This window comes from Maylandia zebra, linkage group LG13, assembly GCF_041146795.1.
Source record: "Maylandia zebra isolate NMK-2024a linkage group LG13, Mzebra_GT3a, whole genome shotgun sequence".
Lineage (NCBI taxonomy): Eukaryota > Metazoa > Chordata > Actinopteri > Cichliformes > Cichlidae > Maylandia > Maylandia zebra.
The window spans coordinates 14,894,749-14,913,248 of record NC_135179.1 but is presented as its reverse complement, the minus strand read 5'-3'; the positions used below and the strand labels follow the sequence as shown (position 1 = coordinate 14,913,248).

Here is an 18,500-nt window from a genome sequence, read left to right as displayed (position 1 = left end):
TTTCATAACACTTGTATGTGCAGGTTCCAGTGCAGTGTAAAGGTTACACATCCACATTGTACTGATCTAACCTGATGAATTGCCTTAAGCCTCACAAATTTCAAGGCTGTGTTTTTTATTTAAAGAAGCAGAACTGAATAATTCTCCCACTCTCTAAAAGCTGACAGGTGAAGACAAGAGTGCGGAATGAATGTTTGAGATGCAATACAAAATCGACTGTGTGCACTCTTCCTTATTAAAGCGCACGAAGCAGCAACACATTTAAAACTGTTCAGTTTAATTTGAATTTGCTTTTGTTTTATATCTGATAAGCGTGTTGTCGACAGAGGTAATTTTGCTTTTCAGAATTATAATACACATCGGTTTTGTTAATTGAATCATGCTGCCCTTTGAGTTCACAAAACACGGGCTCAGTAATTAGCCTTGATTGCCTGGTCTGTGTTTTAGAAATTGTCGCTCCCGCTTTCTCTCTAGTGAACCTGTCCTTCACTTGAGCACAGACACTCCTTCAGCATTTCCACCCACTTTGTTTGTGAGTCTTTGATCCACAGTATTCCAGTTAAAGTTACACCCATGTGCTGCAAGTTGAAACTTTCAGTATTGTTGCTCAGGGGAACCTTATACCCGTGGCGCCTTCTGCTTTTGTCCTTCCCTTTAGCAACAGAACTCTCCTATGGTCCTGGACAAAAGACTACTCACGACACCATTTTATGATCTCTGTGATGATACTGTTTCCTTCTCCTGCTTGCACGTTGGCTTGGTCTGCCCATTATAATCCAAAATGTTTATGTCAGGAAACATCATTTGGGACTCTCCCGAGAGACAATTGTTGATTTGGAGTAAGGGATGAGAAACTATAAAAGAGACGCCCTTTATTCTGAGATGCGACAAGAAAACCAATCAGTATTTTCTCCATATTCACAATAACATAAAAGTATGAAAAAACAGATGCTGCCAAGTTCATAATTGAATCATAAAACCAAAACTCTAATTTATGTTTTTCTCTTTTTTCCAATTATATTGCTTCAGCTGGACTACACTATACAGCAATTATCAGACTGAGGATGATTGCATTTGTGCACATACGTAGCATGCATATGAATTTACTTTTGTGTCGAGTTACACATGCATGCTAAGTATAATTGACGCAACATTAAAAAACATTTTCCATAACAACAACACAATCTGGCGCGTGAAACACTTAAAGGCAAGACCAACAAATACAGTATATGAAAGTAGAGAGTAAAGTGCTGCGATGTCTTGCCTCTCCAGTCTCTCTAATCACTATGTGAGTGAAACATTCATGGTACACTAGATCAGTTCAATATTTAATTTCTCAACAAAGACTACATGATGGAACAGATGCTCAAACTTTGTATGTTTCTCAGGAGAGCAAAACTCACTTTCATGCAGCTATTGAGTACAGAGATTCTGATTGTGTACAGGCTTTGTGTTGACTTCTTTTGGGCTCTTCACCTATGCACTAAATGTACAGTGATGGCTAAGAAGATGCTCAAACATATTAAGTGTGCACAGTGAGTCAGTGTTCAAACCACAGACTGAATACATCAATTGTTTACATCCAGGGGCACTGGAAAACTCATGCGTGGAAGCACATTAGTGATGCACCAAGGTTGCCCTTTGCCTTTATGTCACATTTCAAGTGAAAATTTGACTTGGCATGTTTACATAGGATTTCTTCATCTCCCTTTTAAACCCCTATGGGCAAGCTGAAGGTGAGGGGAACTAAGATTATTATCCCCCGTTTCTCTGAGGAGCTTTTCTTTATGCACACCCTCACAGATGTCGACATTTGGTTAGGCGGTGTACATAGAAGCCCCAGATTATCTAGCGCTCCAGGAAGTCTGTTTAGCTAAAGTTAGGAGTGGTTACTTTCCTGCACCTTTTTAATTTGCTCTGGTGTTTTGTAAGCTAGAGACCCCGCTACTTAGTCATACATCTGTGTTAAACGGGATTCAGGAGAAAAATATCGGTGATTGAAAATTGCTGTCCATTCAAAAACCAGGTCTTAGTTGTACTGATGTTCACATCAATAAGCTCCACTTGTGCAGATGTAGACCTAGTCACGGGAAGCGTAACAGATGGTGTACTATATGTCATAATGCTATAAAATCCAACAGGAATTGACAATTGAAATCCCACCCCAGAGTTTGCCTCTTTTAGCTTTGGCATAATCTTCTCAGGATTTCAATTGCAAAGTCAAAGAGAATAGTCTAGCACATGGGGACTAGTTATCTGGGGCAAATACGGTCTAAGGTTGACAATGCAAAGGCTATGTTTATGTGCATCACACTTGCTATACTGAATGTTTCCCAGAGTGCAAGAACATCCTCCCCTGAATTCTATTCCTCTTCCCACGTCCCAGTGCTGCCGTGGAAAGTAGGCCAAGTGAGCACCAGGGCGTTGCTTTTTTAAGATGATCAGTTTGTCAGTGTGTTTTTGTGTGTGCTCAGGACGGCTATTCATGTGGCTTGACTCTGTAGAACAAAGACCAGCATTATACAATTTGCAGCACTTCCAATAGCAAGGAAAAGGGAGAGGTTGGAAAATAGGGACAGGACAAGTGTGGATGAAACAAAGACAAAATCTGGCTTGTACTCTAATTCATTTACTTCCTCTTTTCCACCTCTTTGTTGCAGCAAAAAGGTCCCTTGCCAGTAACACTCCTCTGCAGGATCATACTGTACTCTGGCTGGCATGGATTATTTTTAGCTATTGCTGTGCAGCTTTCACCTTGACTCCCTCTGTCTTGACATCATAATTAACATTTCTGTTAATAGTAACACAGTCCGATATTAATAATCTGACTAAAATCAAAATGCATTTGTAGACTTGCCAGTTGCCATCAAATATGTATCTCCTTTATAATGGCAGCCCCTAAAGGAGAAAAACGAATTAGAGGCACTGATGCAACATGTTGAAAATATATATTTTGATGTAAGTAACTTGAGAATTATTAGTCTCTTGTGGGTGAGGTAGTATCACTGTGAGTTGGCAACACCTCCATCCTGGGGTCAACAGGCAAATTAAAGGTCTCTGGAGTACTGAGGGAAAGGCTGCTGCCTCTTTGGTCATGCATGCACAGGCGCTCTAAAAAAAATAAGAAAAAAAAGGAACAAGGTTAAAGCTGATGCCTCCTCTTTTGGAGGCCACTTTCCCCGATGCAACATGTGCCCACATCATACTTACTGATGAGGGTTTTTTTTTTTTAAACTGACCTTTAAAGTCGGATTTTTGCACCCATTTTTCTGAGTGTCACAGTCTGTTTGGCAGTAGGGCGCCTATATATTAAGTTAATATGTTCCGATTTAGAGCTGAATAATCAAATTTGCCTCACTTCCATCATCGCCACTGAGAAATGTGAGGCGGCGTGATAACTTTTTTTTTTTAAATAAAGAATTTTAGATAGGCCTACAAAACAGTGATGGACACAATCAAGACCAGGGCTGTGTTAAGAGCGAAGGTATCCTGGGTATTTGGTCATGTGTATTTTGGTCTAAATTTCCAGGGGATATTTTAGATGTTAATAGCCCTGAAGTGGTCTCGGTTTCTTATTTAATTTCTCTCGCCTTCTTTAAATGTAATTCGCCCACAGACTGCGCCGCGAGGCTCTAAACCGCGCAGAAACTCTCTCATCATTTCCACAGCAGAATGGAAATGCAAATTGTGCGCACGGGCAATGCCCTTGACAGAACTCACCACTGCACACAATTAACATGAACACTCTGACAGAAGTTAGTGACGAAACGTGAGGTCACACCAGCACATTGTCAAATAATGTTTATTTCAGACACACAATAAACACATCAGAAATAATAATAATAATAATAATAATAATAATAATAATAATACATAAAAAACGTTCTTTCCTTAATTTTTTTAGCCCTTCAAATATCTGTTATTTTTTCTTATTCTAGTGTGCGAGATGACAAAGAAAAATAAAAAATTTTTTTTTATTATTTTAAAAATAATTCTGTTGCTTTTTAAAATAGTACCTGAATTTGAAAAAAGAAAATGTAGCTCGTGGGGCAGTGGGGAAGCAGTTACATATAAACCAAACTTGAGATTTTGCTATCTTGTCACTGAACAACACAGCTGCCTCATATCGACTCCATGATCTCAAGTGTAACCAACGAGGGGCGCTGTCCGTCTATTAGCTCCAACTTGACACGAACAGCCTTCATGATTGATCTCATCACTCTTGGCCGTTTGATTTTTTTTCTAACTACAATAATTAAAAAATATCGTGAAAACCATGTTTTAATATGAGATATCGAATTTTAGGCGTGCATTTATTAGGCCGATAAGTTGTAATAACTAAAGTTTGCACTGAAGGTTTTTTTTTATATATATATGTGATGCGGAATCAAGCTATTTGGTAATTTAATTAAAACTGATGGGGGAAACTGATATAAGTGATGTGTATTTTTTTTCCTCCCTACTCATGAGAAAATTGTCAACGCACAAGCATCAGCTGGAGTTAATCTTTTCTAATTCAGCTACAAGTGACAGAAATTTTAAACAAAGGCTGTAGGCTGAAGCTCCCTAAATTAGTTTTCTTTGCGCGGTGTAACTTAAATTTCAACTTCAAATATTTTCACAAAATATTGTAGCTCTAAACAACGGAACAGGCGATGTTAGCTGTAAACAGTAAGTGGGCTGATTGCCTATTTGTTCCGTATGGAATTTGGAATAATGCCTAACTGTGGGCGTACTTGATAAATATTTAATCGAAAAAAAGAAGAAGAAGGAGAAGGGGGAAAAAGATCACTTTAAAACAACCTCTGCGATAAAGCCGTGAGGAAACTTGCTTGGTGGGTGCTAATAAAATTTCCTTCACTTCGCTTTTTACCAATCAATCCATTAGGAAACAATGCAGGTGAGCATAATGAAAGTGTTGTCCCAATAAAGTGCATCGATGGACAGCTGGGCAGCGGCCGGCTGATTGACTTTGCCTTGACATCTGGGAGGCCCGCTGGCCCCTGGCACGCGTATAGGCTGATGTCGCCATTTACATGCAAATTTAAGGAGATCATGAGGGCCTCGCCCCGTAAATTCACACACACACACACATAGACACACGCACACAAAAAAGAAGACGTCACCCTCGTCCCGTCGAGACGGGAGGTCTTCTAAAGTCACCCTGTAACATTTTTTTTGAGTGGAAACCACGCGTCCCGAGGAGTTTGGTTTTATATCAGTGGTCAGGTCCAAATCTTTGGGGGTTCACTCATTGTGATCACTGAATAGAAAGAGTGAGATAACAGGGCCCCCGTGTTATCAGCCGGTCATTTATACGAGCATTCAGGCTGGCTTAATGCGGCCAAGATGAAATAGTTTGCAATTGTTTCCCCTTCTCTGTCACCCATCACTTACCTCTAGCACGCTGTTGAAAAAAGTGGATTTAAAAAAAATCTCTTAAGGAGAGTGGGGGAGGGGGTGGGTAATAAAAAGAAAATGTGACTGAGATGGTCTAATTCCACGCCCGTGCAAAGTTTTCATGCATGCAACCACTAAAACAAACGGGGATCAACATTTCTTTTATTTTGATGCTAACATTTCACCTAATGATGGAGAGCGCATTTTCCACGGTGTAAGCCCACCACGCAGATGATCCCACAGAATGAGCTGAGACGGATTCAGGCTCCGCGCCTCAGTGTGTGGAGCAGCTGACTCCCTCTCTCCACGTCCAGATGGCTCCTGCACACAGATTTGCATTCATTTTCCTTTAATATCTTCTGAAATAGCGGGGCAGCTGCATTTGTTGTCAAATACGGTTTAAAACTCCCTTTCAGGACAGCATCGTTACCTACGTGACGGGTGTGGAGATCCATTTTCCCTCTCCAGTCAACAGTATCAGATCTAAGAGGATTTGTCTCAAAGTCTCCTAATTTGATAATCAGATTTAAATCGCCTCGGTGCGTGTAATCAGGGGTTAAGTTCTAATAAGCGACTTGAAACTGTGCAAAAAGCACAGTGAGTTCTGTGCAAAAAAGATATTTGCAATCTCGGTAGAACAGACAAAACATTTGCAGCACGCGTCTCGATTTGTTTCATCTAAGGGGGAAAAATACAATTAACAAAGAGCACCCATTTGATTTCATTCTCATATCCTCACCTCCCCACAAATTTAAACTTTGAGTTCTCTAAAAAAATAAAAAATAAAAACAAAAATAAAAAGTTTAAAAAAAAATCTACAACCTGGTTTTGTAACTGGGCAATTTGGCAATAGATTGTGTAGAGGTGAAAGCAACAGCTTATAATTCACTTATCTTTGGCAGCAGCTATTAACCCTCTGCACCAGCTAGATAGATTGCTCAGGATATAGCACACATCTCTCTTCCTCGCACCCTCCCCTCTCTCCTTCATCCTCTCCCCCCTTTCACCACTAATGAACCGAATTGCTTGCTTGTCCCTCTCGGACGGAGTCGGACATGTAGGCAGTTGGCTCTTTAAAAATGATTAAGATGTTTCTGATTATTAGGTACATGGCGTGCATTAAATGCGGAAGACATAGAACCATGGATTTCCCGAAGTTTGTTTAATGTCATGAGACACCGACTCTGATTTTTAATCTATAAAAGAGGTCAAAAGACCTGACTTTATCTGCAGTAAATGGCACCGCGATGTGACTGATTTGTTTTGACATTAATAACAAAGATGCTGAAAAACTCCGTCTGATTTCCAAACTTTGCTCCCTTTTTTGGATTTTGTGCGCAAAAACTAAAACATAAAAAAAAACAAAAACCTGCCCGACTGCCCCAGCGAAACAAATGAGTCAAATACCTGTTGTTAAAAAAAATGATCAATGAAAAGTTAATGTAAATTAAAATATTTATAATCATGTGTGATTTTATGATTTCCGCGTTGTGTTAATTACACCTTAATTACAATAACATAACCCACAGCACGCGATCACAATACGAAATAGAATATATATCAATTTTATGAAGAAACATAATCTGCTCTTATTGAAATATGATTTATGGCCTTTAATCTCACAGACACTGAGATGCTTTCGATACGTCAGTGAACAAACAGTCTCATCAAGTCAATTTGTAATGGTGTTAACAAATTTAATCGAATAAATATATGAAATGCTATTAATTTTAATCCATTATAATAAAACTAATCACGGAAATTGCAATCGGTAGGCCAGCTAAAAATAATAAGCACTGAATTCCGAATAATTGTTATGTATTATTATTATGATTATTTTATTATTATTATTATTTTCCTCCTCATTATGTGTGATGGTTACACCCGGTTGAATTTTCCATATCATTAAAAAAATCAAACTCACCACATATAGGGCCTAAGCAAGAGGAAAAGTGGAGCGAATGAGTGTTCTCAAGCTGCTGCACTATAGGGCTGTACCCGTACAGTGGAGCGCCACTGCCTGACAGGAACCGTCAGAGCTCCATATATGGTCAAAACCACGCCCCTTCAGCGTCATATTCTGACAGCGCCTCTCCCGTGGGTTTAGAGTTTTGGCTCCCGGGAAAGATTTCAGTCCTCGGGGAAAGAGGGCTTAGTTTTGCATGTTCCCATCCATCCTGCACGACGCGAAAGGGCCCCTTATCCACCTCTCCTGTGTACTAGGAACACCTCCACTGGTGATCAGCCTTTGCCTGTGTTTGTCTTGTGGAGAAGCAGCAGCACCTTTTCAGGAGTGGGTTTTTTATTCAACAAGAAGTCCTGAAGGTTTTGGATGCGGTGCTTCAGGGATGTGGGCACTTTGAGAGCAGCATCACCCACAAACACAAACAACTGCCATCGATTTTTCTGTGAATAGCACAAAAAAAAAAAAGAAAAAGAAAAAAAAAACAGAGGAACAATAGCAACACAAAAAAATCTTGTCTATTGAACAATTCACTTTTCCAGTCTGTGGATACCGCTCTAACTAAGTACAGCACTTTGAGAATTGTTCACATCGGACGGACTGAAGAGGGAGGCAAGACCTGTGGACCGGGTTTTCCCTCGCAAGTCTGAATCGGCTCTCGCTACTTATCCCGTGAAAAAAAAAACCCTGAAGGATAACACGCTTGGACGTTTATTTGCCTAATTTCGCAGGAGGCTCTTTTTCACGCAAATTGTCCTAAATGTTTGGGATTCAGGAAACTATACCGCGGGGTGGGACGACGATGAAGGAGGAACCGCTGGGTGGACTGAACTCGGTCCGCTCCTGGATGCACACAGCTGGGGTGGTGGATGCAAACACAGCCGCCCAAAGGTACGCATGCCAAAAAGCATCTGATTTTTCTCACGCATTCCCTCCTCATCATATCGACCCCTCAATCCCCTGAATACTCTGTATCAATTACGGTCTCCCAATAAATGCCCCCCCTTCGGCTTTCCCTTCTTTCATTACATCAGATTACCCATTATTGTGACAAATCAAGAAATCTCCCCCGTACTCAAGCGTGCTTCTGCATCTCCAATGTTTCCATCAGCTTCTCCATCATCTAGTATCCCCGGTGTCCGGTGCTTAACCGAGATGGTCTCTTGTTTTCTCCCCGCAGCGGTGTCGGCTTGGCACGGGCACATTATGAAAAGCAGCCCCCTTCCAACCTCAGAAAATCCAATTTTTTCCATTTCGTCCTGGCGCTGTATGACAGACAGGGTCAGCCCGTGGAGATCGAAAGGACAGCTTTTGTGGACTTTGTGGAGAAAGAAAAAGTAAGCGGTGTATTTTAGAATACATGCACCTCTCTACATAATCAGCACATGTATCGAAATTATGTACTCAGAAATGGGCAATGGGTTACTAAGGGGAAGTCACGTGTAATATTGATTTTCTTTAAAAAGAAAAAAAAGGAAAAAAGGAAAAATTCAATTCGTTGATGACAGAGGGTCATTTTAGCATCTAAAGCCGTTTCTCTTCTTTAGCACCAAAACTCTGAATTTATTTTTAAACGCATAGACATGTGGTGGTGATGGGCAGTTGTTTTTCTGATTGCTGATTTTCACAAACTGTTGTTTTCTGCAGGAACCAACCAGTGAAAAAACTAACAATGGGATACATTACAAACTACAGTTATTGTACAGTAACGGTGAGTGAAACTGTCTTTAATATTTTTAAAAACATGTGAAAATCTATCAGTGAGTTTGTCTGTGTGCGTAAAACCACATGTAATAATAATAATAATAATAATAATAATAATAATAATAATATTATAAAATTATAATCACTATCTGAACTCTTAGATTTTAATGAAAAGTTTTTTATTCTTTTTTCTCTTTTTTTGAGGGTTTTATTATTATTTATTTTCATAAATTCATTACCCACAATTCCTTAAAAATGTAAAAGTGCTCCTCTTTTTCTCTCCCCAGGCGTCAGAACAGAACAGGATCTTTACATACGGTTAATCGATTCCATGACGAAGCAGGTAAGCTGCTGCTGTTACACTTGTTTCTGCGCACAGTGCAAACTCTACGGTTCACAAGTGGGGGAGGAAAAAAACATTTAAAAAAAGCCAAACAAAATCTTAACATGGCGTGTAAATCGTCACCCCTGAGATACATAGACACACTTCTCGGTTTTCTAAAAAAAAAAAAAAGAAAAAAAATCTGCTTGCAAAATGCAGTTGTGGCACAAAATAAAAATCAAATTACAGATGGAATCAGAAGAGACAACTTCCATTTTGACTGTTTACGTTTGACCATATCATATTGCAAGACCCTAAAGTCAATTTCTCTTCGCCAGAGTTGAGTCTTTTTTTTTGTAGGTTCAGTTTGTCCAGCATTAAAATTTAAACACTACCTCTGCTCCATATGATCCGATTTGACTTTTCCTGCAAAGAGTCAGAGGTGACGGTCTAAACATTTTTTTTTTTTTAAATTGCTTTAAATGTTATATTTATAAAAATAGACATTTAAAAAATTCTGCTCAGGTGTAAACACGTGAATGGCTTTCATAGCGTAAAAATAAACCCCCAAAAATGCTTATGAGTATTTTTTTTGTTTTTTTTTTAGATTACCGAACTTAATTATGATTAGGGAAAATAAAATTAGACGCCACGCTTTCGTCTCTCCATATCGTGTTTTATTATTAAACAGAGGATTTAGCTAGAGCCTCAGCCTCCTGAATAGAGCCGTGAAGCCTGGACCACTGGTCACAGACAACATTCCTGTGCGAATGATCCGAGTCAATGACGCAGAACAAGCAATTTATGGATTTCTGTTTCTACAGCTGCAAATAGCCACATAAATCAAACCAATATAGATAATCGCCTGGTTCCCCCGAAAAAAAGAAGAGAGGGGAGGAAAAAAACCCCACAGCAGGTCAAGTAGGACAGCTTTTAGAAGCGAGAGAGAGTGATGCGACCTGGTTCAGATATGTCACTTTTTCAAAGTCATTCTTTCCTGTTGGCATAAAGAGAGTCAGGGGCAAAAAATACAAATTTCATTCTAGGCAAACAGAACGTAAAAATTAAATGCAACCTATCAGGTTTTTATATATATATATATATATGTAGATTTTTTTGGCATTATGTGCAATATTTTCTTTATAATTTGTTGCTTTGCTTTGCATTTACACTCGGTGCCGGTTCAGCGTACGAGGGAGTAAAGTGTCTATCCTTAGAAATGGTAGAAGGAGGGAGGGATCGAGGGAGGGAGAGAAGAGCGGCAGAACTGATAGCTCCACGCCATCTGTTTCAGCCAATGCTCAAAAATTACTCAACCGTACCGCCAGACACCGCTTTTTATCCACAGAAAGATCATTGTTAGCGGCTCAAAATAAACAACAGATTGCCCATTAACACTTTCCCCCAAATATCCCCAGATTATAAGCATATTGATGACACTTCTATTGGATCTCTCCTTATGAAAATCCCTCTGTCTCCCCCCCTCTCTCTCTTCCTCTGTCTGTCTGTGCCACATATTATCCAGATTAATAAAAAATACAGTTTATGATTATTATTAAATATATGGATTGCTACTTTTATTTTTATATAAATTTTTACTATTGCTGCCACAAAAATGTAGAAGCAGTTGATATTTGTGCATTTTTTAATAGTTAAATTTAGACAGTCATTTATGTTTATAGAAATCAGTATAATTTACAGCACAGGGGAATGCTGGGATTATTTGAACCACATTTCCTATTCAGTATTTGGTCTCATCTGTTATATTGTGTTGCTCTAACATCACGTGTGTTCATGCCCTGATTTATTTTGTTAAACAGTAGCCTAATTATTTGCCAGTTCAAGAGTTTTCTTGATGTGTGTGTTGAAAACGACGGCTGTGTTTTCACTTTATTTCCATCTCATTTTGTTTCAAAGGCCATAGTTTATGAGGGTCAAGACAAGAATCCAGAAATGTGCAGAGTTCTTCTTACTCATGAAATTATGTGCAGGTAAGCGTTATTTTCCTGCTCTGTCCATTTTGCAGATTCAAGCAAAAAGTAATTCCCTCCCCTTCAATAAGTTTTGACACTCATGATGTGATGCAGCGAGCCAAAACTGTCCTGTGGTCCTTCAGCAGCCACAGAGCGAGAGAGAGCTGCTGTCATTTCTAACTTTGATATGATGTGATTCAACTTTGATATGAATATGACAGTGAAAATGAACTGTCTTTTCCAGTGAAGGGGAACTGAATGTGTAATAAACACTCAGTGACAAAGTACATAAGTTGTGGTTTTGTTTTTTTTAATCTTTTAGTTTGTTTTTATATTTTAAGAATTATATATCAGCATGCCAGGGACAATGTGTCTTCTGTTATGCATTAATGCTGCATGCTATGCATCTTTTTTTTTTTTGTACTCAATTCTCAGTTGATCCCACCTGTCAACAATGATCAGCAAGCCTTTTAGTGTCATTTAACCACATAAATCTCCACTCATATTGCGCTGCTATTCAGCGGTGTCATTGATACTAAAAGGAAAAACGCCTTTTGTTGTTATTGTTGAGCTCAGCATGAGCTTTGTGAACATTGAATTCGGATACTGTCGGTTAACCGCTCCTTTGTTGCACCGGTGCATTGTTCAAGTTACTGGTTGAGAGCAAGTGCAGCATGAGAGCTGAGAATGATTTGTCTTTTTCCATGCATAAACTCATCACTCACGCTCAATTTATACAAGCATCCATCACTTATTTGTGACACATTGAATATGGTCGTGCTCGAGAGGTAATATATTTTTTTTTCCAAAGGGAAGTGCATTTTGCTGCTGAATAAAACAACTACTACAACTGCTGCCTATTATCACATAAGAAGATATACATAATGAGAATATTCTTTTGATATATTATCTAATTAAAGCATATTTTATTTTAGCCGTGTAATAAACTAGTTTTTGAATTATATATTTTTTCTCAGTACTTTGCAGCCATAAAACACTTTTTTATTATTGCTTCTAGAAAGTCATGTAAATCAGGGATATTTAAATAGCGTGTGCTTGACTGACAGTAGCTTTGCACAAAATCTTTGTTTTCCCTTTCTGCACCATATGGCATAAATCAATCTTATTCACATATGTTTATATGTTTTCATTTCAAATGGAAGCTGGGATGATGTATTTGTTTATTTTTGCTGTTTTTTTTTTTTATTCCAGTCCCAATCAAAGAAGTGAAAGGCAGCTAGCTATAGGCTTAGGGAGGAGATGGTTGAAACATGTGGTGGAAGATAGATTAGTGCTTTTGAGGCCATAATTGATAAATGCCCCGCAGAAATATTGGTTGAGGGTGGCACCTTGCATCTCCCTCAGAAATAGCAGCTTGGCAATTAGAGGTAAACAAAAGCTGAAGCTGTGAAAAGTGACTCCCCTGCCTCCTGGCCCAATCCCCACTCCCCTCCCCTCCAACACTAAGCCAAACAACACAACATGTTGTTTTCACCATTTTTATCAGCCATCAGCATCAATGGAAAGGATAGATTGAGTGAAGGAAATCTCATGGTAATTTTTACCCCCCATATCAAAAGCACTCAGATACGCGTAATACATGCATGTTTTTTTTTTTTTGTGCATTATTTATTTATTTGTATTTATTGTGCAAAGTATCGCTTGCCCTGTAACACACTTTTCTATGTTTTTGTAGCCGATGCTGTGACAAGAAAAGCTGTGGAAACAGGAACGAGACTCCCTCAGACCCAGTGATCATTGACAGGTAGGCCGTGTGCAGCTTTTTCCTTTTCTGTGTTTGCGAACAGGGAATGAGTAAGTGAATGAGTGAGCGTCAGACTGACTAAATGCATGAGTGACTGAGTGGATGAGCAGGCACATGGATGAGCTAGTGAACAAATTAGTCCCCTCCCGCTGTACCAGACGGCCCAGTTGGGCTGACTTGCATCTTACAGCCCACAGTGTGGGAACTGTGGGTGACTCTGTGTGAGTGGCTGAGGGGTGTCTTTCCCAAGTACCTGTGCACTGAGGGGCGGTCACCACCTGGATAGGGTTTGTTCAGTCACAGGTGGTTCAATCACTAGAGGATCATGCTGGGAATACACCTAATTAGCTTAGGCAACTTCGCATTTATTTGGCTGGCTTCCTTTCTTTGTTTATGACAGTGATGCTTACACTGTCAATAGTTGTTTTTCATTGACTGTTTCCTTCGTTCAAGTTAGCTGTGAGCTAGGTGCCATTAAAGCTTTGTTTTAGGAGGGATAAACATTTTATGTCTGCTGTTTTGTTCTGCACCTTCAGGCTAGTTATCTGCCACTTTTATATTACCTTCATCACTTTATAAAGTGGGAGAATAAATGGCCTTCTTCCAGGTGTTGACATTTTCCCTCACACTGTGAAACTATAGGTCTTGGTCAATGTGAATATGTTTAGGTTGGTGGTACGAGGGTGTGCGCGCTTATGTGCTTATGTGTGTTCGGTGGCTATAGAGGTGAGGTAGGGGGTGTAGTTTGAGCGTCGATCTCAATGTAACTCTCACCACGTAGTAGGGAGAGACAGCAATGCTAATGTTTGACTAGCTGGAATCACTGTTTGCTTAGTGGAGAATGCCTGGTATCTGACAGAGGGGACAACTCTCTTATTAGTAATCAAATAGGGCTGAGCAGTTGTTGCTGCCACTCCACTCCAGCGGCTTCTCATGCATCAGGAAGTAGGAGCTGGCTGCCCTGGGAGCCTGGATGGATTACCAGAGCTACTGCTGTCTGAAGTCAAGCTCACAAAGACACACATGTAGATAAACACAGATGCACACTCAGACAAGGACACAAACGCAGACAGACAGAGACCCACACACACGCATGCACATCCTCAAACACACACGCGTGCTGCTTGTATGTCGTTCATGCTGTTGCTGTGGCTGAATGTATCTCAATGCAAGAAAACTATTGAGGGTTTTTTTAGGGCATCGTAAGAGTATAGCTTTTTCCTTTTTTTTTCTCGCCGGATTGCAAGGATTTCTTAATTCATTAGTCAGGTGCATTTGTTCCTTACAATAGTGACAGCGATAGTGCAAACATTAACATATAACTTGAGACGTCTACGTCTCCTGATTTCCGCCGCTTTCATGTTTGCTTTGTGCTGCTCTGCTGCCTTTTACTGTTTAGAGTTTCGCACGCCATTGTTCTTCAATCTGCGGGACAAAACATGTAACTTAAGTACAATAAGCAAAATGAATGCATGGAGAATTAAAGTCAAGAAGAGGGGTGGGAAAAAAAGAACAGGGAAGAAAGAAGCGGATGGATATTGTAAGCTCAACTGGCTCAGGGAGGGCTCGGATTTTCATTGTGACGAGTCTGAATAGGAGTAGAGTATCCCTTTCCTTGCACAATGAGCAGCTCTGTTGAAACACAAAAGCATATGTTCCTCATTAGACCCTCCCATTGTCTCCATGTCGTAACTATGAGCCCGTCAGCTCACCCTAACAGACCCACACAGGTTCCCAGTGACTGAAGGAGGCTCGCAGAGAGGGGTGCTTGTGAAAGGTTGCAGGGTTTAGCAAGAGTTACGGACACGGCCAGAGCACACTGTAGGCTTGCTATGTAAGCTTATTTACTGCAATTACTTGACTTTTCCCGCTGTGCATATGGGTAAGCTTTTCTGTTAAAGCTTCCATGTTTTACAGCCATTTCTGTTACATCTGTCATTTTCTCATGCACATCATTACAGGCACCTGTGCTGCGGTCGCTGCTGGCAGAAACTGATTATTTCCAATTGAGTAGAACATAGTTGAGTGACATAAACCTAGAGGAGAGGTTTGATTGTTGAATCAGGCACGTCTCATCTGTCTACAATTACAGTATGAAAACCAGCTAGCACTGCCACATTTCCCAGAGAAACAGTAGCATGGCCGAACCTTAAGAAACAGATTTGGAGTGAATCATTGATGGCGTTCATTCTCTGTAACATTTTCCCAGATGGTAAGAGGGGAAAGCGCACACAGCTAGCTGGCATCTAGCAAGACATTAACTGGCATTCCCATGGATCTGGCATATCCAACGGAGTTTGGGAAACTTATCATTCCAAATGTGTCCTATTTTCCTGCGGTCAAGCCAGACATCTGTTTACCCTATTTTCTCTCAGAGTTTTGATACAGATTTTCACTCAGATTTTTGAAGAGGAAGGATTCTCTTAAAAAAAAAAAAAAAAGTTGGTTAGATATAGGCCCAACAGCTGTCACAAAGTTTCAGCACTGCTTGGTCTTTAAATATTTCAGCACTTACATTTGATGCCCTTGCATAATTCATATTAATTTTTGGATGAAGAAAGGCCCTATTTTTGCTGCATTTGGGTGGGTTTATATGTGCTACTAAAGTTTCAGTGTCTTTTGCAAAAGTCAGTTTGTATTTTGCTCTACAAAAAAGTCGATTCACTGTTAAGAGCATGAGCACTCTTTTTCCTTTCTTCAGACATCAAACCAGAAACTAAAAAAAAAAAAAAAGTAAGTCAGTCCGTGCTTGTTAAATAAAGGAAACAGCCACTAATTGTAGCATTGTTGCTATGATCGCATAGCTGTACACTTTGCTATGTCTCATTTATAAATCCAGCAGTGCTACAGTTGTCACATTTATAAGTTAATGGTCCTTTAAAGTAAGTGGGAGTGTAGGCTGATTTAACTGGTAATTTAAGTCTTTAGAAATATAGTGATGAGGCACCCAATATCTGATTAGATGGTTTTCCCATTTACAGTACACATATAGCCAAACATAACTCAATTTACGGTGACTCCTCTGGTTGGGTATCTGCCTTCACTCTCTTGCATATTGACTTTGTCCTCTCTTGTGTGAAAGATTAGATACATTGTTCCGGCTTACACATGGATTTTGTAATAAGACGGCACATGTTGTTGAAAGAGGAGAGAAAATGACTCATTCTGACTGTCAGGGTTCAAAGGTCACATTTTACACAGGGATCTCGAGCAATTTATGCAAGTAGCATTGAAACAGACAAGCGGCAAATGTGTGTATGAATTTGGATTTTTTTTAAGGTGTGTGAGTTTACGCTGCCATTCACCAACAGATTCTGGACCATATCTAAACATGTCAGCTTCATTTATTCCAGCGGCTACGGCCCTCCCTTTCACTTCCTGTCACAAAGGTCAAAGAGCACTGACCTTTGGAGTGCAGCCCAGCCACTGAATAATTCATGACATTGACTTGTTTTTTCCCCTTATTTTTCCCCTTGTCTCTTTCTTTCTCTCTCTTTTTTTTTTGGTCAGCACACATGGTTGTGCTGTGGGAGGCTTTTATTCATTTAGCTCATTTATAAAGGCCTCACCGCACCTGTTCGTGTGTTAATGCAATTAAATTTTTGCCTAATGTGGATTTTGCTTAGCTTTCTGTTATGTCCCTCATTAGTGAGCCTGTATTTTCTAAATGACTTTGCGTTATCGTTCATTTGTGGAACACCTACGAGGTCATTTCCCAGAGTGCACTTGACTTGTTGTCAAGTTGTTTACCAGAAACAAAAGACCGCAGCCTTAGAACGTCTCGCATGTGGTTCCCTCGGCCTTCTAAGAAACAAATCGGAAAATTTGTGCGCTCCCATCTGGTTTGTGCAAAACCGTGATTACCTCCAAAAGCTGAACAAATGCCAGTATTTATAAGGTCAGCCCTTTATGTGGAAATGTGATGTAAATGAGAATCAGCGAAAGGGGACATTAAACAAAATTAAATTCATTGTCTCCTTTAATGTCATTTACATTTTTGGCTAAGCCCTGGACTGTCAAAGAGGATTTCTAAAACCATTTTAATTGCACATCAGCATTGGAAAAGAGGGTGTGTTTTCACTGAGCGGCTGACTTGATAACCTGCAAAGAGAAGTCTGTTTATGAAGTGCCTAAATGACATGTTTTCACTGCATCTGCAGAGGGGCAATTAAGATGGCACTCGGTAGGTAGTGTTAATCTAACACCATCCCACCATCCATAATGAAAATGATGCAGTGGATAGGGTCACTGTTGTTTTGATTTAGAGTTGATTGCTGCAGGTGTTACTTTTATTTCTCTTTTTAACATTATACCACTGAGCTGTGGGATCTTTAGATTTTACAGTGAGTCATTTAAAGCTGTTAACATGTATAGGAAATGCTCTGTTATTATATTTACACACGCATGCAAACACCTGCAAATGTCTTATTATTTGCGGCTTAATAAAATATCCATCTTGCTGTTGGATTTATGGCTGTGTTTGGTGTAATTCGTGTGACAGATGTGAGTTTTTCACGCCCATTGAGAAATGGGAGAATAAACTGGCCACCCCTGCCTAAGTCGACGTGATGTTTGAGTGAAGCCTGTCTCCTCCCGAGCCAGAGTAGGAAGAGCAGGAAGTGTTGAGAGTGAAAGCTGTACTTGGCAGCCCTCCTTTGGCTTGCACTTGCCGAGAAATGAAACCCAGACCCTCTCTGCAGCCCCAGAGCCAGAACCTCCTTCCCAGTGCTCCAACATCCAGGATTGGGTAATACTGTTCACTAAGCAAAACATTACCTCAAATTATACTCGCCCTGTTTTCTATTCCCTCCTCCCTCATGTCGGTTTTATCGCAGTTTGTAAATGTCAAGACACGTACAAAGACGCACAGTATAAATGATATTTTCCAAATTATGCTCACATGTTTGGGTTCACATGAGTGGCGGCTGAATGTAACGTGGTGCCTGACGTTCCCGAGGGAGACCCACCTCACTAGGGTAGGATTCCCCAGTGGCATCAGCTAATGGCAAGACTTGACAACAGCAGAGAAGCCGGGGGTGTTGTGTTTTACTAGCGCTGAGCAGGGGTGATGACTTTAACATGTGTGCAGAGAAAGACGGAGATGTTTGTGTGGCGTGTGTGCATGTGTTTTGTGTGTGTACCTGCATCTCTGAGTGTGTGCACACACTCGCGTGTGTGTGTGTGTGTGCTGTGCTAAAGAGAGAGGTGTGCAGTACGAAAGTGGCGCGGGCCAACAGAGCGACGGATTCGGCTCCAGCTTGACGGCAGTGAAAGACGAAACATGGTTCCACATGTGTTGAGAAAGAGCAGTCCATCTGTCCATTGAGACAACCCCTCCCCCCCTCCAACCCCACCCCCCTTCTCTTTCCCTCT

General features: G+C 40.2%; 1 protein-coding gene and 1 long non-coding RNA gene across 9 annotated transcripts in view; one reads left to right on the top strand and one right to left on the bottom strand.

Moving 5' to 3' along the window:
- Nucleotides 1–1,315: 1,315 nt before the first annotated feature.
- Nucleotides 1,316–7,409, bottom strand: LOC101482230 (uncharacterized). Its single transcript, XR_191200.3, has 3 exons — nt 7,325–7,409; nt 5,586–5,721; nt 1,316–3,111 (listed from the first exon to the last, which is right to left on the bottom strand). It is a non-coding gene; the product is annotated as an uncharacterized LOC101482230 (long non-coding RNA).
- A 117-nt stretch (nt 7,410–7,526) lies between these two features.
- Nucleotides 7,527–18,500, top strand: part of LOC101481351 (early B cell factor 3) — a 67,713-nt gene continuing 56,739 nt past the window's right edge. For 7 of the 8 annotated variants that reach the window (XM_004551537.5, XM_076891618.1, XM_076891617.1 and 4 more), the window contains exons 1-6: nt 7,527–8,254; nt 8,544–8,700; nt 9,011–9,074; nt 9,355–9,410; nt 11,307–11,380; nt 13,059–13,127. In XM_004551537.5, the coding sequence (XP_004551594.1) occupies nt 8,124–8,254; nt 8,544–8,700; nt 9,011–9,074; nt 9,355–9,410; nt 11,307–11,380; nt 13,059–13,127 (551 nt within the window). In that variant the 5' untranslated portion in view covers nt 7,527–8,123. The remainder of the gene's footprint in view (nt 8,255–8,543; nt 8,701–9,010; nt 9,075–9,354; nt 9,411–11,306; nt 11,381–13,058; nt 13,128–18,500) is intronic. The other variant, XM_004551536.5, reaches the window with a different exon arrangement.